Raw genomic sequence first — 13084 nt, forward strand, 5'->3', positions numbered from 1 at the left:
ATGATCATGGATGTAGAACCACACTGATCTAACAATATCATATATCTACTGGAAAGGTGATAACTTACGTAGGTGCCAGTAAAAAGTTAAGAACCTTGAAAAAACAAATTTTCACCTGCCAATTACATTAAATAGGCAATGTCAAACCTCATAGGACCTTTATGTTAACTCTTTGTAACTGTCTAAATTGGTAAACCTACTGTATCCCATTAATACTTTATGTTATGCCAGTGGAGAGACCATAAAGAGGGAGGGCACCATTCCAGGTAGAATCTATGATATACAAGGTTTATATAAAAGTTAAAGATGGATGGTACTCATTCAATTTCTACCCGGTAACTTGGTGAGAGTAATGCCTGCTTTACACGGGACGACCGATCGTGCGATTTCACGATCGATCGTACCTGCCCCCGTCGTTTGTGCGTCACGGGCAAATCGCTGCCCATGTCGCGCAAACTCGTTTAACCCCGGTCACACACACTTACCTTCCGGACGACCTCGCTGTGGGCGACGAACGTCCACTTCATTGAGTGGGAGGGACGTTCGGCGTCACAGCGACGTCACACGGCAGCCGGCCAATAGAAGCGGAGGGGTGGAGATGAGCGGGATGTAAACATCCCGCCCACCTCCTTCCTTCCACATAGCCGTCAGGAGCCGCGGGATGCAGGTAAGCTGCTGTTCATCGTTCCCGGGGTGTCACACGGAGCAACGTGTGATGCCACGGAAACGATGAACAACCGCCATCATTTTAATTAAACAATTTTAAGAAACCTAGCGACGAGTACACGACTCACGATTTGTGAGCGATACTGCGTCGCTAGGAGGTGTTATACGAGACGCCGTCGTGTACGATGCCGGATGTGCGTCACGAAAACCGTGCCCCCGACGATTCATCGCACGATCAGTCGTCTCATGTAAAGCCCACATAACAGTTTACATATCAGAAAAGGTTATTGGGAGTCTTAATATTCTTTTCTGCTATTTTAAGGGGCTTAATATGTGTGTAATGGTAACTTTATTACTCTGGTGTATTACCTCCATCATTAAGAACTGTGAATTAAAATGTTTCCACACCCACTCTGTGCACTGGGATGAAGTTCATGTTATCTATTTTTTGGGGATCAAATCAACTAATGTTTCAAGTCCTTAAGATGCAACCAAATAATAATCAGCAACTTACCAATGTACCGTTTTGAGGTCAAGTAAATTAGTTGTCTCCATTCAAACACTTGTCTTTTATCTTCAAAATTAGTAAAATAGTCAGATGGACTTCCCATCAATTCAAAACCTAGAAAAAAAAAAGACATAAAAGTTTTGACGTATCACAAAGGCTCACTCATTAGACCAGTACAGATCCCTTATCTCTGAAGATAGCCTGTATGAAAACAGCATTTTGATGAGAAAAAGCTGAAAGGAATATATTAACTTTAATGTAGGGATTGTCTAGAATCAAGGAGGTAGAATCTCACTAATGAGATAGCTATGGCATATTCTAGCAATACACTATTATTTAATATGATGGAAAAGCCTTTTACAAAGCACCACTCCAAGTCCTATGCCCCCCATCTTATACTCACTTGCCGCGTCTTCATCCTCTATTGCCGACGCTCCGGTCGGTCTTCTATGATTTGTGAACTACCGTCAGCTCCAGTGTTTCATGGAGCGCCGAAGCTTACTCTTCAATGTATATGAAAAACCTCGTTCTGCATTGCATTGAGAGCTTGCGGCGTAACTTCTGACTTCCGTCCAATCAAACGTCACAAAATAACGCCGCAGGACTGGAGCGGTGCCAATAAAGGGTGAAAACACCGGAGAGTGAGTATAATACAGGAGGCAGAGACCTTAGATCAAAAGCAACCCTCCAACGGTAAAAATAAAAAAAATTGTTCGAGTGGTGCTTTAAGGTAATTTGTTAATAGGTTTTTGCTAAGTGAGAGCAACATGATATAGGGGCTGAGACCCTGATTCCAGAGATATATCATTTAGTTTACTGGGTGCGGCAGTTGTGATAAACAGAGTTGAGCGAGTACCTAACTATTCGTACTCGTACTCACTATACTCATAACGAGTACTGTCTAATACTCGCGTATTCATTCCGAATAGTGTGTGCAATGCAATTCAGTGGGGGAAAACTCGCAATGTAACAAGTAACTTCAATGCCGTACTGTTTGCTACTCGCACGAATAGTGCAGCATTCGGGTTACTCGTTACTTTGCAAGTTTTTCCCCATTGACTTGCATTGCACATGCTATTCGGAACGAATACGCAAGTATTAGACAGTACTCATGAGTATAGCGAGTACGAATAGTTAGTTACTCGCTCAACTCTAGTGATAAAATCACTGTTTTCTCTGTTACAGATCTAGCACAGCTCAGAGATTGGCAGCTTTCTGAGTATGCTGTACAATGTGTACATTGAGAAAAAGTGCTAATCTGTGTTGGGAGCAGGGTTACTCAAAGCAGTTAACTAAGAGGCAGAAGACAATTAGTCCTGTAGTGATAATCTTCTACTACTAAAACACTGCTTCTATTTAAACAGTAACACACAGACTATTAAGTGACCTCACTGAAATCAGGGTCTCAGCCTCTATGCCATGATGTTCTCAGAGTACATAGTAAAAACCTATTGACAGGCTCTTGTCGTGTAACCAACTAAAAGTCTCAATCTGCACTATATGAGCTAAAAAGTGTGATTTAGTGAACCCCCCCCCACCCCCCCACCTCAAATTTAGAAGCAGTAATTCTTATTAAAATTGTTGGCTGAATGTTTATTGTTTTTTGGGGGTTTTTTTATGTAAATAGTTTCCATAGTATTTATTGGAATATTGTAAAGTTTTAGCATACAGATTTCATACCTGGCACCAATCCATTTTTCATTAGAAGATCCATAAATTCATCTAGCTGAGCAAAGTTGTAATGTGCGGTTCCATTAAGAACTCTGAGGAAGGAAAAATTCTGAATTAGTTTTTGAAGTTCTGTCAATTATCAGGAAATATCTACTAAAAGGCAGTCAGGGAAGTTCATAAAGTACAACTTACAAGGAGTTGATATAAAGGTGATTATGGCAAATGTATGGAAATGGGACAGAGGCTATGTGGTATGGAGAGGGGCAGTGTGGGCAGAATAGAGAGGGGCAGTGTGGGGGGGACATTATGGAGACAGTGTGTGGGAGGATATTTTATGCAGTATAATGGTACTTTTGTTATTAAGGGAAGTGCTGCTGAAGACGGAGAAGAGTGAGGTCTGCATAGACAAGCTTTGGGCATGACATCTAAATCATAGCCTTTTTACTATGTGGAGACAAAAGTAATTTTGAGAGCATGATTGACATAAGACAGTGATAGCTAATATGGACATCTAATATATCAGTAACTCAAAACAACAGGTGATACATGTAAAAATGGCTTATAGCTGTATCATTGTGAAACTTATATCCCATATTAATAAGAATCTCAGTGGCAGTTATCACCTATAATATGTAGAGGTGGTGTTTTTCCTTTAAGGCTATGTTGAGCGTTTTGGTGCATTTTTTTGCATTGTTTTTTCACTGGCTTTATGCAAACACATGCTAATAAAAAGATGTACCAGCAAAACCCCTAATATGTCAGAAATCTCATGCGCACACAGACACACGCCTGCATTTTTTCCTGACTTAAAAGTCAAAATGCTGCGTTTTTTAAAAAAGCAGCATGTCAATTTTTTCAAAGTTTTTGTTGCTCTTTTTCATCATTGAAAACAAAGAGTGAAAAAAATGCAGCTTTGTTAAAGAAGGCAAACACTCCACAAAAAAGCAGCTAAAAACACAGCTTCTTTATTGCCGAGAGATCAGGTTTTGTTTGCAAAAAAGTACCAAAAACACAACAAAAACGCCCTGTGTGAACATGGGCTTACAGTATGCACAGATAACAGTAGATGGGTATGTACAGTAGCTAAAATAAGGATTGCAAACGTCACCAATTTCTAAGTAAATATATTTCTAAAGGTGCTATTAACATGAATTTCTCACCAGATGTCAGTAATAACCCATCTAATCCACAAAGGCAAAAAAAAAATTCAAACCACAGATGTCAATAAATTAAGTTATATGTAATAATGTGAAATTACACAGGGAAAAAGAAGTGCAAAAAGCCATGGAAAGTCATGAAACCAGCTGAAATCTATCAGTAATTAGAAAGCAATCCTGCCACTTTCTAAAAAATAATATTAGCTGTTTTAATTTATATCCTATAAAAAGGTGTCTCACAAGACATTTCGTGATGGGTAAAACCAGTGAGCTTTTTTAAGAACTTTGCGACCTTATTGTTGGAAAACATACTGATGACATTGGTTGCACAAGAATTTCTAAACTACTGAAGGTTTTATTGAGACCTGTTGGGGCTATTAACAGGAAGTTAGCAGGAAGAACATAATTTCCCCATAAACAGACAACGACCAGGTGCTCCCCACAAGATTTCAGACAGAGGAGTAAAACGAATTATCAGAAGAGTTGTCCAAGAGCCAAGAATCACCTGTGGAGAGCTACAGAAAAACCTGGAATCAGCAGGTTCAATGGTTTCAAAGAAAATAATAGATAATGCACTCAACCTCCATGACCTATATGCACGCTGAACACAAAAAACTCCACTGCTAAGTAAAAAGCTTGCTTAAGCACGTTAAAGTTTGCTCAACAACATTTTGGCAAGCCTGTGAAATACTGGAAGAATATAGTCTGGCCATATGAGACAAATATTTAACTGTTTGGATTCCGTAATACACACTATGTTTGTAGGCCAAAAGGCACTGCATGTCACCCCAAAAAAACACCATATCAACAGTGAAATGTGGAGGTGGGAACATCATGGTGTTTGGCTGTTTTTCAGTATAAGACACTTTCAAACTTCATGTATTTGAAGGAAAGGTGAATGAACAAATGTACTAAGACTTTCTTGATAAAAATCTGCTACCATCTACCAGGATAATGAAGGTGAAATGAGGCTGGATATTTAAGCAAGACAATGATCCCAAACACACAGGCAAGGAAACTCATTCAGTTTTAGGAAAATAAAGCTGCTAAAATGGTCCAGCCAATCACCTGACCTGAATCTAAAAAAAAGTAATGGAAGGAATTAAAGCTCAGAGTTCATAAAAGGAACTTACAGAACCTTCAGGATTTGAAGAGTGTTTGTGTGGAAGAATGGACGAAAATCACACCTGAGCAATGCATGCAACTAGTTTCTTCCTACAGGAAGCATCTTGAAGCTGTCATCACCAACAAAGGTTTTCATACTAAGTATTAAATAAACTTCAGTAAACATGTTCCATACTTTATACCTGTGTAATTTCTCCTTATTAGACACATCACTACATTTATGGACATCTATAGTTTGATCTCTCTGTGTAGATTGGGTGGGTTGTTACCAATCCAATATATGATTAACGTACTTTAACAAACACTTAGATAACATTTAAGGCATATTCATTCTATGGAAATATCACAAATGCTTCTTACAATATTAGAATGGAATCAATAAGGGAAAACACACAATGGCCTCTCAGTCCTTTATTCCACTAATGACACTGTTATGTTATTTATTGCATTTGTATTAATGACAGATAAGACTTTAGCAAATGAATTTTTAATAGATTAGTTTGTCATGTCGATACAGTAAATGTTTATAGCATTGCTTAGTCACTTATGTCATTAGGAACATTGATTCTTCACATGAAACCCTGTAACCTCGACGTCAAACAATTTATTGTCCTGAGTGCACTTGCAGCCTCATTTACATTAAAATTGAAAGCTCAGGTAGGCATTTTAGGTAGGCATTTTAACCCAGGTAGGTATGTGTGAATTTGTGTTTAACTACCCTACAGTCATGGCCAAAAGTTTTGAGAATGCTACAAATATTAATTTTTACAAAGTCTACTGCTTAAGTTTTTCTAATGGCAATTTGCATATACTCCAGAATGTCATAAAGAGTGATCAGCTTAACAGCAATTACTTGCAAAGTCAATATTGGCTAAGAAAATGAACTTTAACCCCCAAAACACATTTCAACATCATTGCATTCCTGCCTTAAAAGGAGCAGCTAACATTGTTTTAGTGATTGTTCCATTAACACAGGTGTGGGTGTTGATGAGGACAGGGCTAGCGATAAATCAGTCATGATTAAGTAAGAATGACACCACTGGATACTTTAAAAGGAGGCTGGTGCTTGGTATCATTGTTTCTCTTCAGTTAACCATGGTTATCTCTAAAGAAACACGTGCAGCCATCATTGCTCTGCACAAAAATGGCCTAACAGGGAAGAGTGTCGCAGCTACAAAGATTGCACCTCAGTCAACAATCTATCGCATCATCAAGAACTTCAAGGAGAGAGCTTCCATTGTTGCCAAAAAGGCTCCAGGGCGCCCAAGAAGGACCAGCAAACGCCAGGACCGTATCTTAAAACTGTTTCAGCTGCAGGATCGGACTACCAGCAGTGCCGAGCTAGCTCAGCAATGGCAGCAGACTGGTGTGAGTGCTTCTGCACGCACTGTGAGGCGGAGAATGCTTGAGCAAGGCCTGGTTTCAAGGAGGGCAGCAAAGAAGCCACTTCTCTCCAGAAAAAACATCAGGGACCGACTGATATTCTGCAAAAGGTACAGGGAGTGGACTGCTGAGGCCTCGGGTAAAGTCATTTTCTCAGATGAATCCCCTTTTCGATTGTTTGGGACATCTGGAAAACAGCTTATTAGGAGAAGAAGAGGTGAGCGCTACCACCAGTCTTGTCTCATGCCAACTGTTAAGCATCCTGAAACGATTCATGTGTGGGGTTGCTTCTCAGCCAAGGGAATTGGCTCACTCACAGTCTTGCCTAAAAACACAGCCATGAATAAAGAATGGTACCAGAATGTCCTCCAAGAGCAACTTCTCCCAACTGTCCAACAGCAGTTTGGCGCCCAACAATGCCTTTTCCAGCATGATGGAGCACCTTGTCATAAAGCAAAGGTGATCACTAAATGGCTCATGGAACAAAACATAGAGATTTTGGGTCCATGGCCTGGAAACTCCCCAGATCTTAATCCCATTGAGAACTTGTGGGCAATCATCAAGAGACGGGTGGACAAACAAAAACCGAAAAATTCTGGCAAAATGCAAGCAGTGCTTATGCAAGAATGGACAGCTATCAGTCAGGATTTGATCCAGAAGTTGATTGAGAGCATGCCAGGGAGAATTGCAGAGGTCCTGAAGAAGAAGGGTCAACACTGCAAATATTGATTTGCTGCATTAACTCATTCTAACTGTCAATATAACCTTTTGGTACTCATAACATGATTGCAATTATATTTCTGTATGTGATGTAAACATCAGACAAACACAATTAAAAACCAGAGGGCAACAGATCATGTGAAAATATAATTTTGGTGTCATTCTCAAACCTTTTGGCCATGACTGTACACAGCAATAAAATTAGCGTGGTTACCCTTATCCTTTTTACAGGTTCTCTTTAATGTTTGAAATGACAAAGTCACCTAACTTGGCAGCTGTATACAATGCAACTAAAAGCAACGACTGTCATATAAACATCTAAAAACCATTCACAATAACAAAACACTATAGCCCCCTCTCCCTGCTATGTGACAAATATATTAACCATTTGATCTACAATTTATAACCCTTAAGGGGGCTTTACACGCAGCGACATCGCTAACGATGTCGCTCGTGAAAGCACCCGCCCCCGTCGTTTGTGCATCACGGGCAAATCGCTGCCCATGGCGTACAAAATCGCTGGTACCCGTCACACATACTTACCTTACTAGCAACGTCGCTGTGGCTGGCGAACAGCCTCTTTTCTAAGGGGGCAGTTCATGTGGCGTCACAGTGACGTCACACGGCAGGTGTCCAATAGAAGCGGAGGGGCTGAGAGCAGCCGCATGAAAGTCACGCCCACCTCGTTGCAGGAGGACGCAGGTACAGTGTTGTTCGTCGTTCCTGCGGTGTCACACATAGCGATGTATGCTGCCTCAGGAACGACGAACAACCTGCCTCCAGCAACGATATTTGGGAAATGGACAATGTGTCAACAATCAACGATTTGGTGAGTATTTTGCATCGTTAGCGGTCGCTCATACGTGTCACACGCAACAACGTCGCTAACGAGGCCGGATGTACGTCATGAATTCTGTGACCCCAACAACATCTCGTTAGCGATGTCGTTGCGTGTAACAGGGCCTTTAGCACCAAGTCAGTTTGTAAAAGTGGAGGAAAAAGTAAAAATAAAGACTACTTTTTAAAAGATGTGGATGTAGAAAAAATGGTTACATTTTATCCAGTAATTTATCAAAGATGCTACCTGCAATCAAAAATTTGTTGCAACATGTCGTAAAGATGAGGCCATGCTGAAACATTGCCAGCCGCCAACTGTGTAGAAAAACGGAGAAAGGTACACATTTTATTCTAAGAATATGTGTTTCCCAAAGATTTCACCACACCAATCATAAATTGATGGCATATACAGTCAATATGGAAAATCCCCTTAAAAAGTACATATTGGGAAAAATGATGCTACTTCAGATACAAGTCAGCCTATGTGCTTTCTGGTAGCCCCTCTCTGTCATGCTGCTCGCAAGATAGTTTAGTTAACAAAAAAACTATTCTCTGCTCAACTTTTACCACTTAGTATGTCAATCTCGTGGGAGGTATAATACATACGTAAAGGAAAATGTAAAGTAACCTATAGCTGTTTTTACATGTCAAATCATGCATGTCCATCCACACATGGACTTTTACCTAACGTATGACACAAAGATGTGGTCAATTTTTAACACATTTTAAATAAAGCATAAGACATGGGAAGTGGTGCAATATCTTTTTGTATGCATACATATTCCTGTTCATTCAATCAGTTGCGTTTTGCTGGGAAAGCCTAAAATTGTTTAAAAAATCAAAGTACAACTATTATTTTATTACACTGTACTCAACAAATTAAGGACATCTTTAAAAAGAACCGGGCAACAGGATCAGGCATCATATACTAAAGGTATGGGCATAAAGGCTCTGTTCTGCTGATTTATAGGTAACTTCACTGTAGAAATCTATAGTCTGACAAAGTAAGACAAAGATTCAGGGGAAAAAACAACTTGGTCACCGGAACCCGGTGCCTTAGCAATCTCAGATTGCACATCAGTACTGAGCGCTGACACCACCTTTCCCTTTTGAAGAATGGGGACAGGTTCCTCACAGGGTTCTACCACTGCCAACCCCACCCGGAAACTCTAGGACAAATCGTTGGCTTTAATGTTTTTAGAGTCAGGGCAATAAGCAACAAAAAAAAAACCTAGTAAAAAAAAATACTAATCGAGCTTGTCTCGGTGTAAGACATTTAGCTGACTCAAGGTAAAGAAGGTTTGTATGGTCGCGATTACTGTAACAGGATGAGTAGCTCCCTCCAGAAAGTGTCAACATTCCTCAAATGCTAACTTAAAAGGCAATAATTCCATGTTACAATATTGTAATTACCTTCGGCTTGAAGACTATTTCTTAAAAAAGAAGGTGCATGAACGCAGTTTACCAAGACACAGACCTTGAGACAATACAGCTCCCACCCCCGCCTCTGACGCATCATCCCCCACCATCAAAGGTTGAGATACATCCGACTGTATCAATATGGGTGTGGATGAGAAGCACTTCTTAAGACAGTCAATAACATATAAAGAACCCTAAATCCATCTAGAGAAGTCTGTACCTTTCTTAGTCATGTCAGTAAGCAGTCTTGCTATAGTAGAGAAGTTCTTAAAAAGCTTCTGGTAATAATTAACAAAATCTAAAAAATGTTGCAGGGTTTTGATGTTCTCGGAATGGTCCCATTTCAAAATAGTCTATAATTTAATGGGATCCATCCAAAAAACCTGCAGCTGAGCTAATGTAACCCAGAAATAGAAGTTCATGAACGGCAAATACCCATTTTTCTAGCTTAGCGTACAATTTATTCACTGTGATCATTTGTAATACAAGTCTGGCATGTTCCAAATGAGACGCAAAACTCTTGTGAATATATGAGAATGTCATCAAGGTAAACGATTACAATTTTCCCTAACAGATGAGAAAACACATAATTAACAATAAAGCTGGAATACTGCTGAGAGGATGTTTTAAGTCAGGATACCTGCAGTCAAAGGTGGAGGCCCGTGGGAACCTCCAGCTGTGCCCGCAACTAACCTGAGCAACGTCACTGCTGATCGCACGGCTCACTCAGTCTCTCCCTGAAGCTCACAGCGGGTAGTCATGTTCTCCCGAGGCACCTGGATGAAGTACAAGGGTCAGTCACAACAGGACCAGTTGTGGACTGCCCTTGTAAGGGCGGGAGCTAAGGGGTTAAGAAAGGGTCAGTATTAGTCCCAAACAGCGATACTGATGGACTCCCATCACTGCCTCACATGGCCGATATTAGGACTACAGACCATAGGAGAAGCCTGATCTACCTTATGGATCATGACGACTTTGGTGAGATCATTCCATTTTTGAGCAAATGTTTATGTACATATGTGTGACCTTCTGTTTATTTAATTCTGAATAATTCCTCTATTGTTAGTCATGGTTTAAGACCTGTCATCTTAGAATCTTGATCCTTTATTGGATATAGCTATTTTGGCCATTATAATATCATTGCAAAGGGAAGATCAAGATCAAGTCAGAAAACAGAACCTAGGTCGGATGCCGGGAGACCAGGTATACATAGGGAAAAACAAAGGGCACAGGGAACAGAAGACAAGACCGGAGGGTGAGGAGATACAAACACGGGAAGGAGGATGTACCAGGATGGGTAAACAACTGCCAGGAGCCGGAAGTCAGGAACTGGGACAGACCGACGAATGGGGAAGGGTATAGGTCAGGGCATGGTAATAAGGAGTCAGATCAAACATGAAATCTCAACAGAGCCAGTTACAATCTGCAGAGTAAAATTATAACCAGCACTGGAATGCTGGTGCAGCGACCAGATATAGTGTCTCCTGAAACCAGAACAAGGCTGATGGGAGTTAACTCCTGACATGAAAAGGCCGGGTCTGGAAAACTCTGGAGCGGGGAATACTGGTACTGGATCATCATATCCCCAATTCTCTTCCTGAGATCTTGTCTGATTTCTTTTGACTTTCCCATGATGCTACACAAAAAAAGCAGTGTGTTGGTGTCTCTAATTAACTCAGATGTTGCCAATAAACCTATCAGAAGCTTCCAAAGACATTACATCATCATATGGGCTGTTCCATATTTTTTAAAGGCAGTGTACCCATAGTGTATGTAAACGTTTGACTTTGCAGAAAGTAATAAAAATGCCTTAAAACATTCTCTCTCATTATTCTGGCATTAGGCAAATAAAAATAATTTTGGTTCCTAATTGACCTAAAATGGGAAAGGTTTATTCTCATTTCATGTCAGATAGTGAGAAAAACCTGCATGTGTCTTTATAGAGAGCGGAGGGAAACTTCTGGTTTCAACTTTACATGACTCATATGTGTGATAAATTTACTATAGTAAATTGGTAACATCACTACTTACTTCATAGCTTTCCCAAATTCTTATGAAACAATATTCATCAGATACTGCACTGCACCTCTGTACCCAATTTATTATATCTTTTAGGAGTCGGACTCCATCTCTGACTCCACCAAAATGAAGCCCTGGTTAGCAAGTTACTTTGAAAAATGTTATGAATTTTCAATTTAGCAGGTTTAAATTTCAAGCTAATTCCAGCAGCAAATATACAGTCATATGTAAACGTTTGGGCACCCCTATTAATGTTAACCTTTTTTCTTTATAACAATTTGGGTTTTTGCAACATCTATTTCAGTTTCATATATCTAATACCTGATAAACTGAGTAATATTTGTGGATTGAAATGAGGTTTATTGTACTAATAGAAAATGTGCAATCCGCATTTAAACAAGATTTGACCTGTGCAAAAGTATGGGCACCCTTATCAATTTCTTGATTTGAACACTCCTAACTACTTTTTACTGACTTACTAAAGCACTAAATTGGTTTTGTAACCTCAATGAGCTTTGAACTTCATAGGCAGGTGTATCCAATCATGAGAAAAGGTATTTAAGGTGGCCACTTGCAAGTTGTTCTCCTATTTGAATCTCCCATGAAGAGTGGCATCATGGGCTCCTCAAAACAACTCTCAAATGATCTGAAAACAAAGATTATTCAACATAGTTGTTCAGGGGAAGGATACAAAAAGTTGTCTCAGCGATTTAAACTGTCAGTTTCCACTGTGAGGAACATAGTAAGGAAATGGAAGAACACAGGTACAGTTCTTGTTAAGCCCAGAAGTGGCAGGCCAAGAAAAATATCAGAAAGGCAGAGAAGAAGAATGGTGAGAACAGTCTAGGACAATCCACAGACCACCTCCAAAGACCTGCAGCATCATCTTGCTGCAAATGGTGTCAATGTACATCGGTCAACAATACAGCGCACGTTGCACAAGGAGAAGCTGTATGGGAGAGTGATGCGAAAGAAGCCGTTTCTGCAAGCACGCCACAAACAGAGTCGCCTGAGGTATGCAAAAGCACATTTGGACAAGCCAGTTACATTTTGGAAGAAGGTCCTGTGGACTGATGAAACAAAGATTGAGTTGTTTGGTCATACAAAAAGGCGTTATGCATGGAGGCAAAAAAACACGGCATTCCAAGAAAAGCACTTGCTACCCACAGTAAAATTTGGTGGAGGTTCCATCATGCTTTGGGGCTGTGTGGCCAATGCCGCCACCGGGAATCTTGTAAAAGTTGAGGGTCGCATGGATTCAACTCAGTATCAGCAGATTCATGACAATAATGTACAAGAATCAGTGACAAAGTTGAAGTTACGCAGGGTATGGATATTTCAGCAAGACAATGATCCAAAACACCGCTCCAAATCTACTCAGGCATTCATGCAGAGGAACAATTACAATGTTCTGGAATGGCCATCCCAGTCCCCAGACCTGAATATCATTGAAAATCTGTGGGATGATTTGAAGCGTGCTGTCCATGCTCGGCGACCATCAAACTTAACTGAACTGGAATTGTTTTGTAAACAGGAATGGTCAAATATACCTTCATCCAGGATCCAGGAACTCATTAAA

At 40.3% G+C, this 13084-nt stretch overlaps 1 protein-coding gene across 2 annotated transcripts in view; it reads right to left on the bottom strand.

Moving 5' to 3' along the window:
- IDUA (alpha-L-iduronidase) overlaps window positions 1–13084 on the bottom strand; it is a 135970-nt gene that overhangs the window by 62714 nt on the left and 60172 nt on the right. For both annotated transcript variants that reach the window (XM_075352230.1, XM_075352223.1), the window contains exons 3-4: window positions 2855–2937; window positions 1181–1288 (exon numbers count right to left, since the gene is read on the bottom strand). In XM_075352230.1, coding sequence (XP_075208345.1) covers window positions 1181–1288; window positions 2855–2937 — 191 coding nt within the window. The remainder of the gene's footprint in view (window positions 1–1180; window positions 1289–2854; window positions 2938–13084) is intronic.

The sequence above is a fragment of the Anomaloglossus baeobatrachus genome, chromosome 1 (assembly GCF_048569485.1).
Source record: "Anomaloglossus baeobatrachus isolate aAnoBae1 chromosome 1, aAnoBae1.hap1, whole genome shotgun sequence".
Lineage (NCBI taxonomy): Eukaryota > Metazoa > Chordata > Amphibia > Anura > Aromobatidae > Anomaloglossus > Anomaloglossus baeobatrachus.